This window comes from Tinamus guttatus, unplaced genomic scaffold (assembly GCF_059628265.1).
Source record: "Tinamus guttatus ecotype Peru unplaced genomic scaffold, ASM5962826v1 Tinamus_guttatus_pri_ptg000652l, whole genome shotgun sequence".
NCBI lineage: Eukaryota > Metazoa > Chordata > Aves > Tinamiformes > Tinamidae > Tinamus > Tinamus guttatus.
Genome location: NW_028289186.1, coordinates 1,034,556 through 1,062,093, shown reverse-complemented (window position 1 = coordinate 1,062,093; position 27,538 = coordinate 1,034,556). Strand labels below are relative to the sequence as shown.

The following is a 27,538-nucleotide window of genomic DNA, read 5'->3' as shown; positions in this document are numbered from 1 at the left end:
CGTCCCCGCAACTAAGTAGGCACAACAAGATGACATGAAGACAGCTCCGCTCAGGTTTTTTTCTGGCTTTCATCAATTTTTTTTTTGGTCACCCTGCTAATGTAAATTAAGTAAGGCTTTTTTGTATGTGATAATTATAGATAAATGTATTTAAAGTAGATCTGAATTTTGTAGTCCTCAGGAAAAAGAGGAAGAGTAATTTTTCCCCCCTGTCCCTGTCATGTGTTCATTTTAATGAGCAATTTTAAAAAATTGAAAATAAAAGAGGAAAATGAATAGGTGTTGAACCAGCCTGTGATATGTAAATGCCAACTAGTAATTACCTAAAACCTCAATTTTCTTTCTGTTTCATCTTGCAAAACATTTCATTTCCACTGAGTGAAAACACTTAATTTGGGCTCCGCTGGCTGCTGCAGCACGAGCCGCCGCCGGCCCCGGCTAGGGGGAGTCCTGGCTCCGCGCAGCGCCGCGCGCATCCCGCTCGCCTTCCCAAGGTTATTCCCGCTCTGCTACTCGCGGTTCTTCTCAGGGTACCGAAGGGAAATTCACCTGCCTCTGCTTACGCTCGTGCTTGCCTTTAGGAATCTTGTTCTTTCAAGTATTAGTGCAAACTGGGTGATAAATACATGTTTGGAATATATTGCTTTTACTTTTCTTTTGGTTGATACTGTGCATCTGGGCACCTGAGATTTTTTGCTTTTTTAAAAAAATTTAAATTATTTTTTTCTTTTATTACCCTTCCTTGTTTACTAATCTGCATTCTATTAGTTCTGGATTCTTAATTTTAGATTTGTTTCAAAGCTTGTTTCTTCCTTGCCTTTGCTCCTTCTGTTCTTACTCTTATGAATCTTGATTTAAATTTTATTTATTTTTTATTTCCTCTATTTCACATGAGTTTGTTCAATTTTTATTTATTTTATTTTATTTTATTTTTTATTTTAAAACTTTTTTTGTGAGATGTTCGGATCCCCCAAACTCAGCAGGTTTCTAAGTGCTCTTACATGGAGTTGTTCTGGTTTCATAAAAATTTCAAGGAAATTAAAGGAACTTTAAAGTGTTTCCTCTCTCCTGACTGACCCGCAGATCATTTCTTTAGAAGGAACAAGTGCTTTCCGTGACATGTAAATTGGGAAACCTGGGGCTCAAAGCCCTGATTTTGCATTTGTCCTGGGAGAAGGCAGCCTGTATTAGGGAACGTGGTGCGTGCAGTGTCCCAGGACCCGCACTCTTAAAGAGTTCTGCCTGGAAGCTCGAGGAACAGAGCCTCTTTAGTGAGATATATGGCTTCGTAATTAGCCCCTTGCATTTTTTCATGAGTGCTAGCATCAGCGTTCTATGATGTGTTTCCCTGATTAACAGCTGCTTTGCAACTATTTCCTTGTGCCACCAATGACCATATTTGTCACGTTAGTCCTGACAGAGAACTGATTTCTTACTAAAATGCAGCATTTCTGTTTGAAGGGGTTTTCTTGTTCATTGCAGTACCAGGCTTTTAAGTCAGCCCTTGTTAAAACGTAAGTTGGCTTTAGCCTGATGCTTGTTAACAGGATTCTGGGTATCTCCTTTGGAGTAGGAGTGCAGAAACCTTTCACAGACAATTTAATCTTCTGAGCCTTGCAAACATACAGCTGTACACTGGGGGGATGTTGCTGTAGGCTAATATATTGATCAGTTCCATTTGCCCTATAGCAGTGGCCTTCTGCTCTGGCTAAAATAGGTTGAGTGTTTGTTGATGCTGCCGTATTATTATTTTTTAATACACTGGAAAAAAATTAATTCCAACTTCTTTTACATACGTCATGTATATTGCCAGTGTTGATTGCTTCCGCACATGTAATGTAAACTGTCTGTGCATAGTTCATGGCCTGTGCCGCCTCTGCTTAATGAAAAGAAGTGTTGCATTTAAACAGATACAGATCCACTCAGAAAGACAAAATACCATCCCTTGCAACGTATAATTCAGATCCAACCTTTACATCACAGGTCATCTCAAAGTCTCAGTCTATCAACAAATACTGTTCAGTAATAACCTACAGAGGGTTCCCAGTATTAGGAAATCTATTAGAGCTCTTACTGGCTGCACTCCCAGTGGCTTTTGAATCTCTTTCCATGTGGACCTGTGCTACTAAATCCTGTGGAGCTTTAAGTGATGATGGTAGAAAGTGGATATTTGCCACTGTGTTTTAAGATCGATGGCTTATTTTTCTAATGCTAGGAACTGATAAAGTAGTTTAGATCTGTCAAATTAAAATCCTGCAGCTTTGAGCATAATAACAAATAAGCTGTACCTTCTCCACTAACACAAGAGGGAGGGAAATTGTCAATAAGGGACCTTGTCTATGACATCAAAGTGCCGTGCTTTGGCCCAGAATTTCACCATTTTGCTGCACTCCCCAATGTCTGCCGTAAAGTTAGTGTTTCCATTTTATATCTTTGACATTGAAGCAGAATATTTGCGCTGAATTTATGTAATTTGGCCAGGCACAAATATAATCCAGGAATAGTCACATTCATCTTCTAATTAAAAAATCAAGCTGTAGTGCAAGATTCCACCCACGACCACCCCAACAAAAATGTGTTGTGTGTATCCCGTCACTGTGGGAAAAGCTCGGGTGTAATAGCAAGTTTATGGAATTCACTTGCTTTTAAAAACAAATGCACATTTTTTTATTAGAAATAATAGCTAACAATGGTAAGACTCTGGGTAAACTATTTTGCTGACCTGTGTGTATTGGCAGAATGGTGATACAATGAGTACTACTTATGCAAATTTTTCTATTATTAGGACTCTGGCAAGAGTTACAAATGACACAGAAATAGTATGGAACAATGTTCCTATCTGAATAAGAATGCCGCTTGCAGGACGTTTTGTTCATCTGTCCAAAGGACTGGGAAGTCTTTTTCTCTTTTTTCTCCTCCTTTTTCTTTTTCTGTCTTTTAAATGATGGGCTGCAGTTGTCCTTGTTTGTGCAGAGAAAATCATCCTTAGAAGGTAGGAAAGTTCTTGTGTACTGTTGTTGAAAATATTGGCATCTTGACATGGCCAAAATTGCTTTGTAAGTTGTTCGTGTATACAAGATGAATTACAAAAAGGAAGAAGTTTCAGGTCAGCCTATAGGAGGAATGTGTACTCTAGAGGTAAATGCAAACATAAATAAGAAAAACATGGGATTATGGGGAGGAGGAGTAACTATTAGGATTTTTTTGTGTGTGAAGTTTGTTGTTTCTTCTTGTAATTTCATTTTGTCTTAAGAATAAAACCTTTGTGAACAGTGGAGGAAATGGTGCAGGGAAGAGATAAAATGGAAGTTTATTTTGAGCTAAAATTTACTACTGAAATGTTTATGTTTTTGCAAGGCAAAAATAAGTGTTAGTAAAGAGTTAGAATCAATAAAATGTTAAAAAGATTAGGGTTAAAATAAGACAATGAAAAATGCTGCTTATATCTTATGGGTGGGTCTTTTTTGTATTTATAAAATGATAATATTAATGAAAGACTCTGAGAGCTTGCAGAATTTCAGGTCTGCAAGCCTTTTGTGTCTGTCGCCAGCTCACTAAATGCGGGAGGGAGTGTTGCAGAGTTCGTGAAGAAACAAACAAGTAATTATTGTTAGAAGAAAAGTGGGTTTGATATGTTCACATATCTGTTGGTCTGCTCGTTTGGGCATCTTTCTTATTCAGCATATTATCTTAAGGTTATTAATTTGTGTGCTTTATATTTCTGAATCCAGTGTAGCAGTATCAGCACTGTTTAAATGCGCGATTTGCCTGTCACCTGCGTTTCAGTCAGAGACAGATCAAGTGCACATAAATGAGACCAAATGTACTTTATGTGGGGTATTCTGCTGTACTATTTCATGTTTCAAAATTACTGAACATAAACTTAAGAGAAAAAAAAAAGGAAAATGAGAAAAAGAAGAGAATGAAAAATACTCCATTCATTATATTCTCCCAACTTTGAAGTGTGCCAGGACTTTGTCAAATTCCCGTTAAAATAAATATGTCAATTTCATCTCTCTTCCAAATTCATTTATCATCCTTTTTTAAAAGGTGTTTTCTGCTTTACCTGATGTTTAAATTGGATTCACTCATTTATGCTGTTCTTTGCTGTATCCCCCATGTTTTTCTTAAATGAATTAGTAATGACAGCATACTCCATCATACCCTCTCTACAGCCACTTTAAGGGAAGCCTGGTGATCTAAACCTTTTAACCTATTAAAGATGATTTTCCCCAATTGAATCAGACCCACCACAGGTGTAATAACTAATCATTTAAACTACACCTGCTATTATGTATTTTTAAGCCATTATGCGTGTTGGATAGATGATAATTCATGTTTATTGCATTGTCCAATGGATCCGTTTTGCCTACACTAGCTTGATTAATGTATTTAAAGAAATAAGAGATGCAATTTAAAAAAAAAAAGATGGAATGCACTGAGGAGTACATTGAAAGTGCCATTAAACCCATCAGAACTTTGCTCTCTGACCAGAAATGCATATTTGAAGGGTTTGATTCAAGCACAAGGTGAAACTTAGTGATTTCAACAGTGATGCTGTGTTTTTCCTTCTTTTCTACTACTCTGAAATATTTCGAAAACCTACTTGGAACTTAATTCCAAAAACTATGTTTTAGCTCAAACTCTTCCAGACTTACAAATACACTTTCTAACTAACACCTGCCACTGTTTTAGAGAATGCATATGCCACTGTTCGGGGAGAAAAAAGGGCACCTCTTCCATGTATATGCATGGTTATTTTTAGCTGTGGAGGAAGGAAGTGATCTCTTTCATTAGTTCACATGAATGTGTCCATCTCCTAAGTGCTGTTAGCTTCAGGCAAATTATTTCTCCTGATACCTCAATCAAAACAGATGCCTTTGTACTGTATAAAGGTAAGGTGAATCAGCTGTTTTTCAACAGCGCAGCAACATATAATATGCAGAGTAATATAGGAGAGTATGTGGAAAATTGACCTGTCATATGAACAAAAAAATCAAATACCTTTCGCTGGCACTAAATTCCAATTTAAAAAACAAGTGCCATTGTTGTTGGTGCCATTCAGTAATACTGCAGACTTTACACTTTGCCTGGGTACATGGTTTGTTTTAAGTGCTGTGTCACCCTGAAGAAACATGGGGATGAAGTTAGTCTTTTGATAAAAGCAATCTGTGATTTCTGTCAGAGTGGGGCATAAATTAAACCATTCACCTACCCATTTATATTATGAAAAGTGATTTTTTCCTTATATTTTCAATAGGTGTTATGCACAACGTGAAATTTTGTTTCTTTTCCAGTGATGACAAACTGAGATTTAGTTATTGCTTACAGTTAATTAGAGCAATGGCAGATATGCCCTTAATCTCCCAGAATTTGCAAGGAGCTTCAAGTCAGATAGAATGGGAGCATTCTTCTGATCTTAGTAACAGTCTAACAGTTGCAGGTCAGATGCCCTGTCTCAGGGTTGTTCCCAAATGTAGGTATCTACCTATGCCAAAATATCACAATCTAAATCAGAGTAAACTCTAGGAATCTTAATGCAGATTTTCGTACAGCTTGAGCTGCTGAAAGAGTAATTCAAAGAAAAACTTTGAAGTTGAAATTTCATAATTGTGCTGGCTGATTAGAAAGGATCTGATCACTGAAACATTTTCCAAATTTGGATTGATTTCAGTTCCAGACCATCTCCATGTGTTGTTAAATGTCATGCCTTTGCAGCGCAAAAAATTGCATAACATAAAATAGGAATATGACCATTCCTAACTTTTCTCTATTCTGTTTCTCCGGTCTTCTTACCTTCACCAGATTGCAACTGCAGTGAAGTTTTTACAGAATCCCCGAGTCCGCCAAAGTCCGCTTGCAACCAGAAGAGCATTTCTGAAGAAGAAAGGTATGGACACATAGGTTTCTTGTCTCAGTGGTAATGACAGAGTTTGAGTTAGAGTTAAATCCAGAACATATTGCAATGGAAAATTAGATGTTAGGATAAGGGAGATGTGTTTAAGAAAAAAAAATTGAAGTTTGTGAGAAATACTACTCTGTTGTCTTCCATACTGATTAGCGCAATAGTGGCACTAGATGTGGAGCTGTAGAATACAGAAGACACATTGGAAGTTCTAGGGTTAACTATTATTAGATATTTTTCGAAGTGAGGATAGTTTACTGTTATGGACTAGTTGGTCATTTCTACCTCCTTGCGACATGGGCTTTAGAATGACCGGCTTCTGGGTGAAAAGGTCAAATGCTTTAGAGGAGAGCCAGAGAGGAATGAAGAGCAAAGGACTTAGTAAAAGTAAACAAGGTCAGGCTTGGGTTCAGCCTGACTTTCAGGCTGCAACGGTAACCTGGTAACTATGTTTAGCCCTTTTTTTTGTAGGGATTGAACAGAATTTGACCAATCAAATATAGCCTCAAAAGGATGGAATTGCCTGCTGATTTTTTTTAATTATTATTATTTCTGATTCACAAAGAGAACTAATTTTCTTTAATATGAAGTTTTCAGCCAACAACATAGTGCTCTTCAGGTGAAGTTCATGATACCCTTCTTAGGCCACAAATTTTCATGCAAGACGTGAATATTACAAAGGGTCTTATCTTGGAGTAAATTATGTGCATGAGAAGCAAAATGATCCTGAAAATACAACCTCTAAAACTGAGAGGGGATTGACAACTTATATGCTGAAGCCATCGGTGCTTCAGAGTGTACTGAATTCTGCAGTTAAAGACCTTTATTTTTGAAAATTAGGGAAGTCCATGATATACATATTAGTCTGACTGAGGATATGACATTTTTATTGAGATGCATGAGACCTGATATCATAGAGAATTCAAGCATAGGCATCACTCTGCTCATCTTGAACAGCAAAAGACCTAGAAGGGAATGGCAGACTCATGTTTTCACGTTGTTGTCATGATAAGTAGTTGACAGGTACAACAGTTTCAATGTGGTCCTCTCACGGCTTGTCCTAGTGCCAGTTAGTGTTTGTACAACACTGCTTGCCCTGCCTGCCATCAGGATGGCATTAAAATTTGGAGCCTTTTGGCTGCTGTGCTCCATGAGTTTTTCGTTGAAATATGTGGACCTACGGGGAGTAATTAATCATAAAAGCTTGGGGATTTCAACTCTATCATCGAAGCAATGAAGCAAGGGAAAGCTGAGCCTAAAAGCTGTGCTGATTACCCGGGGTAACCTGATACAAAATCTATTGTTGCCGAGAGATCCTTAGCCCCCAGTATATCGTGCAATATTATAACCGCCTGATCTTCTCCTCTGCTGACAATGACCAGTTATTCCTCATTTTCTCTCTCAACACAGCTGGGTTAGAATTTCATTTGCAGAAGGTATTTAGAGCAATTTAGAGACAAATGTCTCTGGTGTTTGCTCTGCACTTCCCCACCGCAGGCTTCGCTGAACAGTTTTTAGTATCAGGAGCTCCATCTAATCTGTTTAATTTTAATAAATCCCTGACTGGGAGAAGAGGAAGGTTGGGCAGAGAGAAACCGTGGCCCGACTAATACTACTTATGAATTACTTGGCTAATAATTACTAAAGAGAAAAAATGGTTTGGTAGAGCTGTTTGTTCCTGTTTGTTAATTTGCTGTTCTTCCCTTTGTGATAATTATTTCTTTGAAAACTTAACAGTAAGGGATAGGAAGGAGCAGGATCTAGCAGTGTCTGTACCCAGCAATCCTTGCAAACATGGCCATATGGAATCTGTCCACTAAGTTTACAGCATGATCACTGTTTGGTGCTTGAGAGCAAAGAGCACATACCGTCATTGTACCTGTGTGCCTTAACAGGTGGAGGCAATATTCTTGAAGCCTGTGTGTTGTGGCTAGTTCAACCGTGGCCAAATGAGGGACTACATGGTAGGCTGTTCCTGCTATGCTCTGACATAAAGTCGTCATCCCAATGGCAATGGTATCCCCTTTTTCCAAGTGCAGAAGGCCCTGCAACCAGTCAAAGAAAGCATTTTCTGTATAGAAACCATTTCATTTTACAAGACTCTCTATTAAAATGAGCTTTGTAAATGGTTTTTTTTTTTAGCAACTTACAGACACCAGAAGTGACTCTGGTGCAGGAGTGTTCCAGCAGGACTTGCTGTATAGAGCAAGGCTTTTCTTGGAGGAAGGCTTTTCTTGGACTCCAGAAGGATTTTGGAGGTGCAAACCTCGGAAATTTTATGTCTGTAGATTATGATACAGTGTACATGAACTTTTTTTTGTAGTTACTTTCAGGAAACCCTGCAGGGTTAATCTGTGAATCTCCACTGTTTAAAATCTATGGCTGTAGAGAGAATAGAGAGAATAGAGAGTAGAATTTTGTTCCTTTTAATAATTGAGGTTCTTTTAGTGCATATCATCTCGGTGAGAAATAAAAGTTACTCTAGGATTATCAACTGGATTGGGTGAAAGAGCAGTTGCAGGGGTTGAACACAGGCTTTCCTATTTTTTGCATGACAGAAGTTTGCTGAACTGCTCACTCGGGAACGGGGCACCCTGGGATGATGGTGTTGATGGCAGTTGGGAGAATGAGGGCGTCCTGGATTTGTAAAAGGTCCTTCAAAAGCTGGATGAGATTTCTGTGTTGTCTTGAGCGCTTTTAAACTCCTAAATAGAGAGGCATTAATGAGAAACATGAAGTTATTAGAATCATTTATCATTTTCTTTGAAGCTTACACTGGCATTTTATGTAATTTATGACATTTCCTCCTTTTTATCATGAACTTCTTCAGATGAAGGGAAAAACAGCTGTTTCCCTTCAGAGTATCTGAAAGAAAAGAAAGGAAAAAAAAACGCTGTTTGTTTTTTGTCCAACTCGCTGATTCTGCTGATGACATGCCACAGAATCAGCGGCGCCTTGGGAGTAATTAGACAGCATGTGGGGTTTAAACCCTTGTGGAAATGTGTCTGTCATCTAACTGTTGTGCCTCAGATGTCCTGTACTGCTCAGCTACCCATCCGGTAACTCATATGGCTTGTTAATTTTGTGCACTCTGAATCTGTAAATTCTGGCAAGATAAAGAATGGGGGTAGAAATGTGCTACTATACATATGGAGCTCTGTTTTTCAGGGTGTTAATTTTGTGAAGGAGGGTAGGGAGTAACTTCTAGGTTATAGACTTCTCGTGTAACTTTGGCTGAAAACCTGTTTCATCAGTTGCTGGTTCTCTTCATCTGCTACCTGGATTAGTCTTTCGTGTATTCAGGCTACCTACTTCCAAGAGGAATAAAACGCTTGATGAAATAAGTAGGAGGTTGTGGGAAGTTTTGCCCTGTTACATGTTGTTTCTACTAATCTGCTTCACTGCTTTGGCTGTGAGGAAGTGAGTTACTAAGAAAGGTTCTCCGATGCGTCTTGCACGGCTTTTTGCAGTGCAGCACAGTTCCAGAAACTTATGCCACTGCCAAGGTATCGGGCTATGATGATTTCTGAAGAGACAGGTAAACTATTTAATTTACCTAGCCCTTCCATTTAGAGCTCAAAAATATGGATTGATATTTGATTTCTTTGAAACAAATGTCACGAATCCCCAAATGTTCAGTAGTAAATCAACTTAGTTTTGTTCTTCTGTCTGTACCTGCATTCTTGGAAGTTTTTTCCCTGTCTTTTTCTCTTATCAAAGAGACACAAGTGGATCACCTTGAGAACTTGACTGAAGGGGGCACAGCCTATTGCTGAAGAGTTTTAAAGGATGTGAATTCTTCAGCAGATTTCAATTTAACCCTCTTTTATTACTTTTCTTTTTTATAATTTAAGTCCATTTCATGAGGCAGTTTGCATGTCCTTGAATGGAATCTCGTTACCATGAAAGCTTTTTTAGCATTGATTTCATAACAGTCTTAATTTAATAGTGCCATCATTACTGAGAAGCCCTGAGAGTGAGGTCCCTGCTTTCCAGGTCACTGACCTTTTAATTACAAACCTTGTTCTGATGGCCAGGTTATCGACTGGACAGCGCCCAGTTTCTGCCCCCAGGATGAAGATGAAAATAACTGCCTTGCCTCCCCCACTTCCAGAAAAGGGAGGAAAAGAAAAGTAACCTCTCCTGTTTCCAAAATTAATTTTCTCTTTCAGCTTTACTTTGTAATTAATTCTTTAACATGTCTCAGTGAAGCTTGAACAGTTTTTACAAAGCTTTTCCTTGAGCACAAAATACAGTATCAGCCAGTGGAGTCCAATGACAAATCATACAAAAAAATCCAGTTAATAATATGTACTGACAAAATATCTGTTTGAGCCAAACTGCTACAGCCCTCCACACCTTATCTGTTTTTAGAAATAAGCAATTTCATACAAGAATTTCTCATCAGACCCTATGTGTAGGCTATTCAAGGAAAACCAGGTGACCTATCGTTCTCTTCAGGATATGGATTTAAGAGGTGGTGAAGAAGGAAGTGAAGACTTGACTTCACAAGAGAAGCTGTGTGTGAATGCCTGCCTGTTGTTGTACCTGCAGATAGGGTAACTGGTTCTCTGGCTGAGTAGAGTTCTCTGCAAACGCCTGGGCAGTCCTCATCACTTGCATGTGCTAAACTATAAAGTGAAACCTGGAATTCAGGCATTGGTAAAAAATTATTCTATAGTTGCAAGAGTATGCTTGGTATATTAAGCATCTAGAACAAATTACTTTATCCAGAATGAGAGAAAGTTCACTAGCATAGATGGAACTAGGGAGGGTATGCTTCCTGAAGATTAAAGGTACTCAAGGAGCATAGAGCAAGTTTAAAAGCTTGTATAGACATACAAAATAATTGCGCAGGCCACCGGGAAGTCAAGGTGCATACTCCATTTTCATAATGCTTTTCATTTGAGGACCTCAGAGTACATTGTGCCCATTAACCACTGAAGCTCTGCAGCCATTTGCATCAATGGTGTGTATAGGGTTATCTAGATTTCTCTGTGCTTGCCACTGAAATGCTTGCACCTCTGAGGTAGAGGACAGCAGCTGTTTAACATCACTACGTGGTTTTTAGGAGAGGAAATGAAAAATACTTTATGTAAGCGATTTTGCAGAGGGAGCTTTAGGAATAGAGAATGTAATTACTGAGTAAAAATTTGCTAAGATTCTTGAAAAGCACTGTGGGGTATTTAATTACTAAAGATGCTTAGGCCTGTGCTTATGACTTGTTTGAAAGACAGCTTAATGTCCCTTTGTAATACTTTGCTTAAGTTAAAGAAAAGTATGTCCCACACCTGCTCCTGCTCCCAGTTTCTTCTGTAGGCACCTCAAATCCATACTTTCAGTTAATACACCCTGCATATCTGGAGAAATCTGGTTTGTCCCAAGGAACTCCTAACAAACTCGTAACAGTTTCTATCTAAAACAGCTTTTTCTATAGCCGTATTTGTTTCTGGCAGGCTGCTGTTTGCCCAGTGCTGATAGTGTTCAATGTATAAGGGAGATTTCCACTGCCAGAACTCATGACCCAGAAGTATAAATGTGTTCATGATCCAGAAATTAGTATCACAGTTCTATATGGTGTATTAGTTGCCTTTTTTTCTCTTCCCGAAAGTGATTTAGAATCTCCATCCATCTGCTGTGAAAGAGATGTCTTCCTGTCTTGCCAGTCTCTTGTGTGCATATCTGTCACCCGCTGTTCAGCACCAGCCTATTCATCAAGCTGACTCTTTTCCCCCATCAATTTTGCCACTACTTGTGTTATATGTCTGAACTTGTCATGAACTCTACAGATTTTCATGGCTTCTGAGTCGAGAGAAGACCTGCAGGAGTCCTGCAGAGGAGACAAAACTTGATCAAATGATATAAAGTAGGCTATTTTGTGGTATCAGCGAGCTATCGTTATTCTTTGGGTTATTCAGAATGTTTGGAGTGAAACCTTAAAAAATGTATCCATCACAATAGGGAAAACCATCCCTATTATTCCTCAAGACTTGGAAAGGAAGCTATTCAGTCCCTACCCAAAGGGAGAAATCAAGTCCTATCCCATCTTTGATTATTGTCTGAGTCACTACTGATTAAAGAGAAGGAGGAAAAACACCTGACATAAGTTTGGGTATAACTAACCATGACAATTGAAACACTCCTTTATGGAAGTGTTTGCTACCATCAGGTAAATTCTCTGTTGTTGTTAATGAATGACTCCTACAAATCTATCATTTTGCATTATTCTGTGCTTTTAAGTTCAACTAATGGCTCTAAAGTTTGTTAGTACATTCCTGAACATGATGGAGAAAGTCCTATTTGAGCATGTTTAAAGCAAGAAGAGAAGAAGCTTTGCTTAAGTCAAGGAAAACTTGAGGTCTACTAACCTTGACAATGTATCGCTTTAAGTAAGATTTTTTTTTTAAAGGGCTTTGATACAAGACCTGCTGTTTAATATTAAAAAGACAAAAATCTGAATGACTTCTTTGTTGGTTTCTATGGGAAGCCTTGAGAAGGTGTCTCACAAGAGGCACCGCTTTGATGGTTTAGTCATGTTGCGAAGAAGCCATTGATGGAGAGACTCTCAAATTTGACATCTTCTAAATGTGCTTTTATTTGTTCTATAACAGAGTGCCAGTCACATTAGTTCTAATAGCCTCTCTGTCATGCTTCAGGCCCCAACTACAGTGATCTTGAACCGTTTAGATACACACTCCCCAGAACAAGAGAGATGATTCATTTAGAGAACAGTCAGCCACACCTCCTGTTTCTCTTGGCCCACAGAAATTCCCCAGCATTTCTGTGGAGAGCCCAGAACCACCTTTGCAATGTTTCTGCAGCTTGAAAATTATTGATAAATTGGAACATGCTGGTCTGGTGCCCAGGAAGTTGTATATGCTCCAAAATATTAATTGTGAGCTTAATTTTAACAAATAATTGGAATGTCATGGCTATAATAGTGACTCTCCACTTGGCTACCTGACAGTAACTACGTAATGTAAAAGAGCCGTTAAAAATGGCTTTACAAATTTAACTCCTATTGCTCATGGAGTGCGTTTTGAGTCATATCTGCCTTGTTTAATGTCAAAATAAAATTTCCATTCCTGGTAGCACTGAAAAAAACAATATCATTACAATAGAGTGGGTTGAATTCTCTTCTGGAAGATGATGTAAAAATAGTTATATTCTGCGTCCTGAAATCTCTAGCTTTAGAGATGGGCAAAAAGCCATGGACCCTGAGTGTGTATGATTTGTAAATTTAAGAATTTGTCTATCATATTTTTAAGTGAAAGAATAACTGCAGAGTGTCGGCGAAAGTCAGTTTTGTAGTTACAAAAGAGCAGGCATTGGACATCTGGAATATGACTACTTGACTTTTGGGCAAGTTACTTGCTTTCAACTTCCCCATCTGTAAAATGGATTTAATTATCACTTTTGCAACATGCACATAGTGAGATTTAGCTTATGCTTACGAATGCTTTGATAAACGTGTCTCAGCGCTGTTGCAGCGCAGCAGTTGATGCTGCAGCATGTGGTTTTTGAAGCTGCTTGCTGCAGGAAGAGCCGCATTTGTGCAGCAGTGAAGAATTTACCAGCTGCGTATGGGAAGGGAGAGCTGCAAACTTTAGAATGTCAAAATGTCAGAGCACGGGCAGTTTGCGTGCAAGCCTAATCTAGCCCCGCAGCTCTGACCTTTGAAGCAAGCTTCACCTTGAGACTCTCAAAGAAATATGTGTACGTTCCTATAAAAATACTGTGTGATAGAAAGAATATGCTCTTCATGGTCATGCAACCCAGGGTTTCCCTGCAGCTTTCCTGGAGCAAGTGAATGGATTCAGTCATTGGTGTGTTCTTTGAAATAACCTGTTCTAAGTCTAAAGAGACAGCCTTCTCTCTTGGGGCTAAAATGGAGAGTGTAATCGGGATAATCTGTGTTGCTCTTCTGCTGAAACCCATCTCAGGCCTAATAATACTTTCCTGATAGGAAAGATAAAATAAGTTCCGGAATGAGATAATTCTCTTGGTTCTCTTTGACAACATTTCTACTGTGTTTCAAACCGTATCTTGAACACTCGTGAATGTGAAATTGTATTATTCACTTTTCTGCTAACCACTGTTCCCTCTTAATTTTAATCTGGAGGGAGATCTTTCTTTAGCTAAAAGGAGAATTTAGTCTTCGGTTTGTTCTTTCCTATTCCTTCTGATGGAGCCTAGTCCATGCAAAACCTTGCTCCCCTAGGAAGAGAGGAGAGAATTCATTCTCAATGAAATCTGAGGCTCTCTTAAGTAAAAGCTGTTGACTTTGTCATACTGTGCAAATGTGCATTGCTTTCAGCAAGACAATAAAGGGTAAATGGGGTGATCTCTGCTCCTGTGGAGAGGTCGGGTGGTTACATTACACAATCTTCCAGAGCATCTTGCAGCAAATACATGGGTTATATTAAAAGTTGCAATCATATCATTTTTTAAAAGTAAATTGCTGACCTTATGCAGTGGAATCAGCTTTATTGAATTTCGCCAAAAATGCGTTTATAATCCCCCCCTCCGCCCCCGCATACACATGATATTCATGTCCTTGCTGCCCATGTGGAAATGTCCCTCTTTACGGTGATAAAATTAAATTTGTCTTTGTCTCTGCCTCACCTTTTAAGATTCCAGCCTTAAGAGACACCAGTGGATACCGGTCCCAGAGAACGAAGGTGGGCAGTATCCCTGCGTGCCTGCCTGCTTGTGACCCGGCTGCCACTGAACAAACAAAGAAGCATTCCACATTTAGAGGACAAATAAAGTTTAGAATAGGTGCAATATAGGTATTTTTCCAGGAGTTGGAGCCTTAGAATAGGTATGAGTTTATTTTGACTTTTCTTCTAGCCTTTTTTTTTAATTGCTAGACAATAAAAAATGTAAAATTCACAAATAATCATTGCATTGCACATGTAATACTGTGATATGTGTCCTCCTCCAATAATAATTAATCATAAACCCTCTAATCTGTGGCCACTTACAGCCCCCTCCCTCAATTCACTGGAGAAGAAAAGAATGTTTTTCAGCATGCTCAAGAATTTAGCAAGTGTATGTTCCTTACTTCTGTACTACTTTGCATATTCAGAGTCCGCTACAAATAGGCACCTTCTGTGGACTGAAAAGATTAAAAGTCTCATTTTGTGTGCTTGGTTTAGACCTTTACGTTCTTCAGACAGTTTTCAGATTTCAGTGGGGTGCAGAGGAAAGAGCATCCTTATTTTGGATGGGGAAACTGAGTCAGATATATGAGCTGTTAGATCTGAGGTAATTCTGGCTCCTAGTCTTATACCGTATTCCCATATAAGCCATACATTTAATGTGGCATACTGATGCTTGTAGTATTTACAGTATAATTACTCAAAGCATTTCTAAAGCAGGTCCCACCTGCTTTGTATGAGGTGAAGGGCTGGGGGGGGTGAGTGGGGCTTGAGCTCATTGTGTTAATTAAAATCAACATAAACCATCTAAGTAAATGAAGGAGCAGACTGGCCTCTGCATCCAAACTGTCTTCCTTTCTCATAGCATTTAAAAGGCTGGTTACTGCAAGGTATAGAGAAGAACATCATTGCTCTTGCTCTTCAATAACTGGGAGAATGCAGCTGTTAAAACTCAGAAATATAAAATACATGTTTAAAAGATGACTCTGAATATGTTTAAAAAAGAGAGCGAGAGAGAATTCAAGGGAACCAAAAAATAGCAGCTTCCATTACTGTAATTAAATGGCAGCATTTAACCTATCAGGCCGTTGCGTGTATGTGAGAGACGAGCAGGGAGCTGCATTTGAAATGATCACTCTCTTCCTTGGGGGATAAAGTAGTTAAATAATTTGTTTGTGAGGTGCGAGTTCAGTGTCGGGGAAAGCAAGTGCGTGCATATGTGTGTGTGTGTGTGTATTTTAGAAGCTAGGGATGGCAGGGTGTTTACTGAGAATACCCTTGAGGTTTGTATTTACTAGCGAGTGTGCTGTCAATAAGAACACGAGCTGCTTTTGCCCATTTGTTAGGTTATCTGCAGAGTCAGGGCCTAGATACAGTGCTGCAAAAGAAGAGCTCGTTCACACAGGGCCATCTGAGGTAGGTAAGAGCAGCAGTAAAAGAAAACCTGGGCTGAAATGGGGAAGAAAATGTTTGGAAAGTCTTTTTGATGAACATAATCTATTCCAGTAGTGACTGTAAGTTGTTCTCTCCATTCATTGGACTTGGCACTCAGGAACAGAGGGGCTGTCATTCCTGAGAACAGGGCTGATGCTCCTTAAGCATCATGTCGAACAGTAGCTTCCCCTGCAACAACGTTCCCCCTGTGCCTGGCAGGGGGACTGTGGCTTGCAGGTTTGTACGGAATGGCAGTGATCTGCAAGGCTTGTCCTTGGGGCTTGGTCGCCGGGGCCTTGATCCTTGGCTCTCTGAATTGAGCGACCACCTCTGTTTTAACTCCTGGGCTGGAATTTCATGAGACACTAGAAGGCGACACAGAGTGTTCATAAAAATATAGACTGATATTCCCATTGTGAACATTCAACCCCAGCAGTTAGATTTTGAGGGCAAGGTACCTGAAAGGAGACCAGAAAAAACACCATGTGTTTTAGCACACAGTCAAAGCAAAGCACGAACTCAAGTACTTGTGTAGTTTGTTGCAAGTTAGATATTCGGAAGTATTACCAAATATGATCAAAAGAAAAAAAAAAGGCTAAAGTTAGTTGAATGAATTATTTGTTGCAAATGCCTTGCATAGCTCAAATGCACTTGATGTATGCAGAGATCCTTAAAACCGACAGTTATTCTTTGTGCATAATAATCGTCAGTGTCAGTCTGACAAGTTTTACAAAAGATATCATGTAATATTATTCCTGTTTCACAGAGGTAGAAACTGAGGCAGATGGAGGTTAAATGACCTACACAAGGTCAATAGCAAGGCTGGGAATAGAACCCTAATGCATAGAGGCTTTTTATTATACTAATAAGGAAACTCTGGAGGTGTTTGGCATGGTAATCGGAACCCTGGAGAACTCGAAGCAGTTAGTATGTTCTGTGCATGTCCCCAGGGAGCAATGATGAAACTTCTTTCGTACCTTACCACTCCAGTTCTCTGTGTGTGGTCACCATAGTTTTTCCACCACTTAACCTCGTTATTTTTAGTATCGTTAGCATTACTTGTCCTTTGGGCGTTTTATCCAGACTCCTTTAATTTTCTTCAGAACTCTGAAGAGTTGCTGAAAGCACACAGGGAGAAAAAAATAACAATAAACAAGCTAAAACATAAAAAATCATCTTTTGAAACTATTTTGCTATTTTGTTGACGCACCCCCTCTGTTTTTTGTCTTCACTCTTCTTTTATCACTAAGGTCGCTGTTTGAATGTATAATCTTGGTTTCTTAAAAGTTTGCTTGCTATTGTTTCTTTCTTCTCCACCCAAGATTAACATCCTGTGTAATGACATAGATGGTTTTTGTCTAAATGGATGCAACGTAACCAACAAAATTGTGAAGGGTGGGTGGAGAAATATTTATACAGTTGTGTTAAAAATTACAAAGTAGGTTTGCCTTTTAAACAGAAGGTATTTCAACACTGTTACTGGCGGCATCAGCCTTTAATTTTACAGGTGGCTAACTTTGTAGTAGCATTCAGCAAACAATATTTTAATGGCGTATAAAAAATTCTCTAAAACAAAAGATAGAAGAACTAGGGTGATTTATAATCCATAATGAATACTTGCTGACATGCCTTTTCATAACAGAGTATTGGTATCTCTGTCTTTTTGGGGAAAATGCAAACCAGAATTACCTGAAACATTCATACCATAATAATCAAATATGTAGTATTTAGGTGTATTTTTCTTAACTGTGCTTATCTTCTCAGTGCTGTGAGACATGCTGGATACTCTTAGGTGTCTAGTACTGATTCTATTTCTTAGATGGGGAAACTGGGTTAGAGGAGCAAAAGTCACTCCATAAAGATATGAGAAAATCTGTCAGAAAAGGGATATAAATTCCTGTGTTAATCGCTCCTCACTTGCCTTGATTTCTTTATGCTTTTATATCCAGTTCCATATATTCGTCCATGTGTTTTTCCATGTTCTTAAAAACATGATGCTGTTGATACGTCTCTCAATGCTCCTCATAGCAACACTGGCATAGAGGGCACAGTGTGCACTGTGCTGCTGCGTACCCTGCGTTTCCATCCTGTGCTTTCTTCAAGCACTAGACGTTCATTAAGTATACACTTTATAGGCATTTTCATGGGCTCAGTCTAGACTAATAAGTTTGTTCTGTTCTTTTTTAAGGTTTAAATTTTTGAAAGTGAAAGTGCAAGTAAGTACTGGCAAGGCAAGTTGCTCTTCATACTGCAGTTCATTTCAGTCTGTCGAGGGTACTGTCTGAAAGTTACTGCCTGATTTAGAAAGTCTGGATCTCCTTACTAATGCTTTAGGGACAATCACAAATTCTGGTGTAAAGAACTGAGAATGTTGCCTCAGAACAGACCTCCTCATTCTGGCATGTAAAATTCAGCCATCCTGACAAAAATGGTTAAAGAATTCATTATAATGTATTGAAATTGCTCTTCTTTTACAGAGTTCCTTTCTTCTGAACCTCACAGTTAAAAAACAAAGAGTCTGAGTCTAGAATTTCTGGCCAGTCTACTCCAATAATAGCATGTCCATGGTGGCTTCCAAAGTGGGTAATTCCATTAGGGACAGTCTTCTAGGTCAAGTCTGATATGCACCATTTTCAGGCCTGTACCACTGGAAGGCCTCGTTCTTTGCTGCAAGAACAAAGGAGGTTTTGGAATTACTGGTGTCTGGTTGACTGCAGATCCTCCAGACTGGTCATTTTCCTTCAGTGTTATAACTAATCTGACTTGGATAGTTCGACTCATTCATTTGAGCTGGAAATATAGATTAATGTTGGAGTTCTGAAGGCAGATCAAAATGAAACCACCGTCAGCATTTTACTACCCTCCTCTGGCTTTTTCCTTAAAAGCTCCTAAAGATAATATAATCGAGCAGAAAGTAGCCAAAGGCGAATCATTTTGTTTCTATTGTTCAACAAGTTGTTTAAGAAAATATTTTCTTTCACATAAATAAATGTATTGGAAACCCAGAAGTTTTCTATCATTGCTGTTCTTAACATAAGGGGGATGTAAGGATTTTTGAAGTTTAGTGATGTGCTGTGTACCGAACTATTCTGCTTTTAGAAATGAACTTGTAGAAGAAATTTCCTTTCACCTTTATAGAATGTTTTTTGTTGTAGTTTCTAGTTTGATAAAAAGGAAATTTCATTGATCTGCTGTGTACTCTTGTTATGTGATTTATATGTGCTTATGATTTTTCCTTCTTTTCATATAGACAGTCAAGTGCTATGGGACAGACTGCCTTTCTACTCTCTTTTTGCAATTGAACACAACGAACACCTTTTGGGTTTCTAAGGGGTATTATAAAACAAGTATTATGTTCTGGAGCTTGCCCATATGATATATCTAAATTTTTTTTCTCTGAATGTGTAGCCTTGTTTCTAGAGAGGTTGTCAGTTATTGTAACAAATTATGTGACAGGATTAGGTTACTGGAGTAGCGTATCTTCCACTGTCTGGGTTTGCTGCCCAATACAGGCCTCTCTCAACAAATGACAGTGCCTTGGTCATCTTCCTTTCCTGATATGTTGCTCTATCTTGGAAGGGAGTCTTCAAACCCCAAGGCAGATATTAATTTGAATCATTTCAGATATATGGAGGCATTCGATCCTCCATGTAGTGTTCTCCCACCATGTACTGGCTGCATTAGGTGCCCTATGTTCCCTGTTACACCGAGGGCTTCCAGCTTAGTCCAATGTGTTGTCTCTTCAGCACTAGTGTGTAGTAGACCTGCATTGGCCTCCTCAGCATTATCTGCTTGAAAGGGACTTTGCTTTCTATCAGATAGATACTGCACTTCTGCTTGTATGATAATAGAAAGGAAAGGCTGCAGGCAAGAGACCTAAAAATAAACCCTCTAGACGATGATAGGAAGAACTTTCCTCCTATTTTAAGGAGAGGTTTTTAATTACAAAGACACTTGTTTCTTCTGTTGTTTTTGTGGGTTTTTTTTCTTCTTTCTTTCTTTTTCCTTTTATTGTTTTTTTTCTTTTTTTTCCTGATGATAATGATATTCCCAGAATTACCCTGTAATACACAGATCTTTAGAAGAAGTTACCTAAGATTCAAGTTTAATTGCATATACTGGTTTTGCATATACTGGTTGCACAGTAATTTAATGGAGCTTTGTAACAAAACTACTGATTCTGTAATTTTGGTTTCTGAGGACTTCTGGCCATGTTTTGTTTGATTTAGAGCTGTGTTGTGTCTAATTTTTTTTCTTCTGAAACAAAAATTGTGCCTGTTGAAGTAGGCTGTCTGCTAGCTGAAGATATGTTGTAGATGAATTTAAAAATGAGGAGTCCTGTTAAGGCTGTGACACTACTGCATTTGATAGGAATTTTACACCACAGAATTCCGAGTCCCATTGCCCAACCAGTAAGTCTTGCCCCTTGTCCCTTATACCCTCCTCCTACTATTTTCTCCCCTGAAATACATAGCTTAGCACTGGGATTTCTTATTTAAGGTATCCCTCCTTTTATTTTTTTTTTCTATGTGAAACATAGTTTGCTTCACACACACACGGAGCTTTCTTTACGTTAACAGAGAAAGACCTGACCTCTCTCACTGCAAGTGAAACTGCATCTTCTCTGCCTTGAGACCAGCAGTGAAATGCATTTTGCAGTGACTTACAATGCTCTGATTTATGCTGTGATATGCTTTGTGATATTCCAATGTCCTTTGCCTTTGTGTTTGATTTTGTTCCCCTGTAAGATATTTTAGCAGGTATTATGTCAGTGAAAGGGGGTATTTACCCGAAATGCCCAGAGGAGGACGAGGCTTTCTCCCTGCTGCCTCAGAGGAGGAATCCTCTGCACTTTTTTTTTCCTCCCATTAATCTTACTGTATTTTTTTTCCAATGCCCTTCTCCTTTTGAAAACATGTTAATGAAGAATATATTTTTAAATAGAGAGCAACTAGAAGGAAACATACTTCTTTCTTTCCCCTGTCCTTGCACATACATTTTACACACATGCATACATAAATGATCAGAAGCAACTTTTTTTTGTGTGTTTTGAACTTCTCATATACCAAAGAAAACCGAGAAAAAAAGTTATAGTACTTGTTCCTTTTTCCATTTCAAGACATGTTAAACAAGTAGCCTGCCCTTACTTATTCAAAGTGAAAATACTTTGATCCAGTTTTCTGAAGACAATACTCATTTCATGAGAATATTTAATCAGTAGAAAATAGGGAGGATTTAGTTTGTTTGTTTAGTATTTAACCAAGTGAATAAGGCAGATTAGGGGAAGGGGGGGACTGGACCCATAAACAAGGTGATATATAATATTTTTTTTCGTTCTCCTTTTAAATAAATACCGATCAGCTTTATGTTCGGAGACAATAGGAGCCGTTGGCTTAAATTTGCAGTTTACTGTATTTATGGCTGTAATATCAAGGTGCTGCCGTCGTAATTTCATGCCCCAATGAGAAGAGCAAGGTCGAAGCAAATGCTTCCATCGGCATCTGCTAACACACTAACTCATAAACAAGGCCCGGCTGGATCAGGTGGCACGGAATAATACAGGCTAATGAAATACAGCACAGCTTTCCATTACTGTTAGTTTTTACAGTGTCGTCATTACGTGTAATTTATGTTTAAAAAATTCAATTTTATACAAGGCTCTGGGAAATAGGGGTCTGCAGGTCACCCGACGACTTTTAACGGCTCTGAGAGTCCTTATTGCACTCCACTGTTCCAACAAAATGTTAATAATAAATAAAAAAAATCCCTCTTTTACTTTTTCTCTGGTTTGCATATCTTGCTTTGTCCTTTTAATTACCAGTGGCCTGAGGAGAGTTGGGGGCTCTAGATGGTGATGTGGGTGTTATCCCCTGATCCGATGCTCCCAAAGGGCTGCCACTGTCTGCTTGCTTTTCTTTTGTCTATCAATCACCTGGGGTCCTGCAAATGGAGTAAACACAGCTGAGGAGAGGGAGATACTTAACAACCTCTCTCCCAAACCCTCACCCTCTGACATTGCCCTCCTCTCCTCCATTACACTTCATTTTATTATAGACTCCAAAAAAGCCTGGCCAGAAAGAGGAACTACTGCCAGCTTTTTTTTTTTTTTTCTTGTCCTTCTTTATTTATATATATATGTAATGCCAAAATAGTTTTTATTTTTAACCTGTTCCTTTCTGATTGGCTTGCTGCAATACCGAGCATCGTGCTGGCAGTCAGGTTTTCCTTCCTTGCGTTAGTCCTGTGTAACAGAGGTTAGAATACTTAATCGGTTCTAAATACTGCTTAGACACTCACTGGGGGTAACATATATAATATTTCTGAAAGGTTTTAGTTGCATAATTAGCAGTCTTTCAGGTGAACAAAGCTGTAAGATTTCAAGTTCTTTCATTTACTTTTGAAATAACTTTTTATTTTTGCATTCAGCTGCCTGACTGTTGAGACCAGCTAATTTCACTTTGACTTTTTGGTTCCTGTACGTGGGGTTCAAGTTAGAAGTGCAGCAACAGGATAGTTACAACCAAATTAAGTGTTGAATGTAAATGAAGGAGCAAAAAAGTCACAAGGATGTTTAGTTTTTCTTAAAAAGTTACCATGAAAGAAGAGGAATCAGAAGACACGATACCTTTGACCTTTTACAAATGTGTTTATCTATGAACTTTCTCAAAGGACACAATAAACCATAGGACAAATATTTAATAAAAGAATCACCCAGAATGTGTAGAACTCGCTGAACAGGAGGACTCATTAATCTGCATCAGATTCCATAGGGTTTTGTGACGATTCTTTTAAAATGTGGCCATGTTCTTTAAGAGCACAGTTGACGCAGTGGCTTCCAGGAATCGGTGGGTAATGTCGTTTCAGGATGTCTAGCAGTAGCAGCTCTGCCTTTCACTCAGGTCGTGTGCAGACTTCGTGCAGTCAGGTAATTTGTTGCAGCTAAACAAAGTTGTCCAGTTTGGTTTTGTTTGCTTCTTAATACAAAGTGTGTGAATGTGTGCAGGAGACAAGAAGAAAAACCCCACTCTGTCTCAGCAAAAGTGTAGGTGTGATCATTGCTGCAGGGCAGTTTTAGAGTGGGTAGGAAAGCTGGTTTTTGGAAACCCGCAAAAAGAGCTTAATTCTTTCCTCTAACCTTTCCTATTATGGCAGTATTCCTAAGCAAAAGTTTTTTCCCTGAAAGTAATGCTGCCTTCAGGTGAAAAAAATTGTATGAGTTACTGGCCAGAGCAAAGAATTGAAGAATATGGTGAAGAAAAAGGGTAGAATGTGCTCAGTGGATGGGACGAGGAAGAGTCATCACTGAAATGTCAGAGACAGAGAAGAATAAACTTCAGTGGTTCATTTAGTTCAGCTCCTAGCTTGTGCAGGTTTTGCCTTGCAGTTAATGCTACTGTATTTCATCCAGAAAAATAGAGAACAGATTCATGGAAAGAGAGTGGATTGCAAGTCAGGAATGCAAGTTTTCATTTGGGGTGTCAGAGATTCACTTCTGACTTTGGAGCACGTCTCATCTGTCTCACTTTCCTATCTGTAAAATAAGGATAATAGTGCTTTTCTACTTCCTAGTGATCTTTAAAGGAAAAATATTTTGATGTACACGAGGTCCTTATATTAGATAGTACTGGATATTATGAAAGAGCCTAAAAAGGCAGTCAAGTTTTAAAAGCTTTTAGGCAAAGGAGTTTTTTATACAATGTCTAAGGTCCAGGCAACAAGAGGTATTTTTGACATGCTCTTTTATTCTCTGACTTGCTCTGATTCTGTGTTTTGACTACAAGCAGAGGCTGGGCGATCCCTGAAACTGAGTGGCAATGGGGAAGATTGCAAAGAAGGTCAGCAAGAATCTCTGAATTCAAAATAACTGCAGGATAATTCAGATCAACGCCATGAAGCCTGAAAAGGAAATTTTAAGGCTTTGTGGAAATTAAGCAATTTTTACAAAGGATGTTGCACTGAAGAGGAATGAGATGGAGGCTTGGGGGGATGGGAAAAGGTTTATATTCTGTTGGGCTCTGAAGGCAGTTTCCTTGCATCCTTCTTGCAGCTCAGTCCTTGCTCAGTACCCTCTGTGGTTAGATTATTCCTTGCAGATAGCAATCAACTGGAAGGAAGTGTGTGTCTAATTTGCATGAGATTATTTAAAACAAAAAAAAAGGTCTGCATTAGTCAGGGTGATGGTAAACAACGCAAAGAGATGCCTTTTATAATATAGCCGTGGCTCAGCTTTCAAAGCCAAATATAATTCACTTACAATTGGCAGTTTCCTTTATTGTTCCTTTTAACCTTTTGCATTCCGCATGGTCTTGATCTTGCTGAAACTCTGGAAGAACTAAAATGTTTGTTTTCCAAAGTGATGAAGGCAGTAGAGTTAGAGCAAATCTTTTGTTGTGATGTGATTTTCTTGACTTAACCATCCCAAAAATCCTTTTATTAGCCAAGCTCTAGTTTTTGTGGCATTGCTTTTGCACCCAAGAGAAGTACTATTGTTTTTTGGTTATCAGTCTCCTACTAGATTAGGACAATGACTGGACCAGAGATTTTTTTTTAGTACTGCATTGATAGAAGTTCTGTGATAAAATAAATCAAGGCAAGATATCAGACCAGAAGACGCTGTCTGATCTGGTGTAGAAACGCCCATTTTTCTATGCAATTGATGTATCTTTGAGGTTGGGTATTTTGGGGTATGGAAATACTGCATGCATACATGAGTGTGGGTGGTGAATATGAAAAAAAATCAATCCAAAGTGAAGTTTGATGAGTTAGTTATAAATGCCCGAGAACATTCTTAGAATACCCTGTACATTTTTGTTAGCATGTGTGAGAAATGACAACCATGAAGACAGGTATACTTCTGAAACCAGAGGTGGCTAGTTGCAATGCAGACTTGATCCCTGTGCATGCTTAAGGAATCAGCTCCAGGAAATGCTCCCTTGCTACTTGGAGACCAAAATGAACAGGTCCATTAAATGTCTCTCTCTAATTAATAAAAAGGAGATGATCCAGGGTGATGCTTCTCCCAGTTTTCTCCTATGGTTATTGACAAGGGAGGTGGTTGTGGTGTTTGTATGAAGCCACTAGGACAAGAGCAAGACCACGTCACAAGGCAGCAGAATAGTGCAGGGAGGTAATGACCTCCTAATTTACACTAGGTTGTGCAGGATTCAAATCAGCAACTCATATATGAAAGGATTCCATCATAATAGAATTCACACCAGTGTTCTCTTGACAGTACAGAAAGATTTTAGTGGAAGTGGTATGCTTGAGTGTCAATAGTGGGCATGTCCAGAATAATCCTAAAAGTGCACTTTATCTGCAAAAGATGATTTTTTTTTTTCTCAAGTGGGGTAAGAATTGAAAGAGCAATGTGGTTGGGAAAATATGCCTGTTGTTTCCTGCTTTTTTTGTGGAATGAAGATCTAAAGGGGAACGCATAGTCCTAACTCCATACGTTCCTAAGTGTTAAACGTTATCAGATTTGCTATCTTTGCATGGAAATAGAACAAAACTCCCTGGTTCAGTGGGAGCTACATGTGCAGCCAAGCCGCTAATATTGTGTTACTAGTCTAGCTTCATCTTTATGAAATTCCTCAGTTGCTAGTGATCTCCAGTGGTGGCATCTGTTTATGCTTTCTCCTATATTGTATAATTAGGAGCTGGTTAAAACAGTTTCTTTCTTACTAAGACTTCACTTTTTCACATGGATTAGTCCCCATAAATATTGCTTTTGCCACTTTAAAACCAGAGTCTCACATGCCTTTTATTACTCTCACTAGAAGTCTTGTTCCATACTGTTATGTCTGGTTTTGGTTCATTACTGCTTGAGGCATGCATCAAATACAAGAAAAGAGGTGATTTTGCCAGATGCAGGACTGGAGATCAGGAACTTCAGTTTTCTTATACCCTTTCTGACACTGCCAATATTCAATGACTTTGAGGGAAATCACCTACTTGTGTGTGTATTAGCAGCAGCACCGTGCAGGGTACAGAATCAGCTTGCAGAACTCACAGGGCTGGGGAAAAGAGCTGCTGGCAGTCACGAAGCCTTCTGGAAATCGGAGGCTGTGCACGCTACATGAGAATCAATTTCTGGCAATAATATTTGTTCTACACATAATTCAAACCCCAGTATGCAGCAAAGTTTAAAGTCTTGGGTAAATTTCTCAAAGCTTAGGTAATATGTCCAAAACCTGGCCATTTTCCATATTGTATCTCCTTATGACGTTAAGGAGCTAAGTGCAGTCAAGGTTGAAGTTCAAGAATTCAATCTATGAGCAATACCGAGAATAAACATGTAGCAGGACCTCATTAACTTCAGATGGAAGGGATGGAGGGAAAATATTCCATCTTCTCCCACTCCTGTCATATCCCTACCATTTTCTGCTCTGTGCTCAGTCCTTTTGACAGGTGTGTAAGAGTCAAATGGTCTCTTCCAAATCTCTTCCCTTAAACTATATCCCTACTGCCAACATCTCTGAATGTATAACATGGTGTATGTGTATTAGAAGGTCCTCAGTCTCTTTGGATGTCAGTCGTAGCTGGGACGATGGCTTTATCTCTGCTTCTGTGCAGGAAAACCTCATACAAATAATATACAGCCATCCAGGCCTCACATCGTGGTTGCCATCTGAATACAGAACTTTTGTCTAGAAGATGTTTTTCTTTTGTTGGAAAAAAAAAATGCAGCCGTGTTTCCTTCTTCCCAGATGCTGGTCATCATGAATCCTTTAGCTGCTTTTCTTTTCCCTCTTTTTTGGCCAAATGCCTTCCATATGTTGGAGGCAATTACAGATGGTCACCCTGGCATTTCCCAGTGGCAGGAGTGACTGCTGCAACATGTACCATGTGTGCAGTGTGAGTACAGCTCTGTGTGAAATAAAGAGCAGGCTGGCCTAGGGCAATCTAATCAGGCAGCAATAGGCTGGGACAATGCTAAGCTGAAAGTTTGGACTTGGCCTTGTTTTGATCTGTTTTGTTATGGTTTTATTTCCTCCTTACATTCTGTGTCCCATTCATACTAATCACACTCCATCCTGATTTTTCTTTTTATTTCTGCATTTGTCATAAAATAAAGCAAATTATTCCCGTCTTCGGAAACGATCTAGACTAATTAGTCGTCTAACCCAATAATTAGTTTTTTGTTTCCCTGTCTGTTTTCATGCATTATTGTTAGTTTTTTCCCTTCTTTTTTTTTTTTTACACCATTACAGATTAAAATGAGCCACATTTGCAGTTGATGGTATCTTTTTTTTCGGGGGAAGGATGGAGAATTGCAATAGAAAGCTACTTCAAAAGCAGCAATAAACTCAAGGATAAATTAAGGAAATTGAATGAGCCACATTTGGAAGCAGCGTTGAGGCTAATATTCTGTCGCTTAAGGTTAAATTGCAACAGAGAAAGAGAGAAGGAAATATTCCAGTGAATCCAAAATTGGGGAAGCAGCGCTGCTCAAGTCAGTGCCAAAATTCTTTTGATGCTTGAAAGGATTCTGCCTGGCTTGAGAATTAAATTATGCGTGCATCAAGTGGGTGAAGGT

At 38.9% G+C, this 27,538-nt stretch overlaps 1 protein-coding gene across 2 annotated transcripts in view; it reads left to right on the top strand.

Moving 5' to 3' along the window:
* The window catches only part of PEX14 (peroxisomal biogenesis factor 14), a 74,530-nt gene that overhangs the window by 30,594 nt on the left and 16,398 nt on the right, over positions 1–27,538 (top strand). For both annotated transcript variants that reach the window (XM_088536167.1, XM_010213592.2), the window contains one exon: positions 5,806–5,890. In XM_088536167.1, coding sequence (XP_088392293.1) covers positions 5,806–5,890 — 85 coding nt within the window. The remainder of the gene's footprint in view (positions 1–5,805; positions 5,891–27,538) is intronic.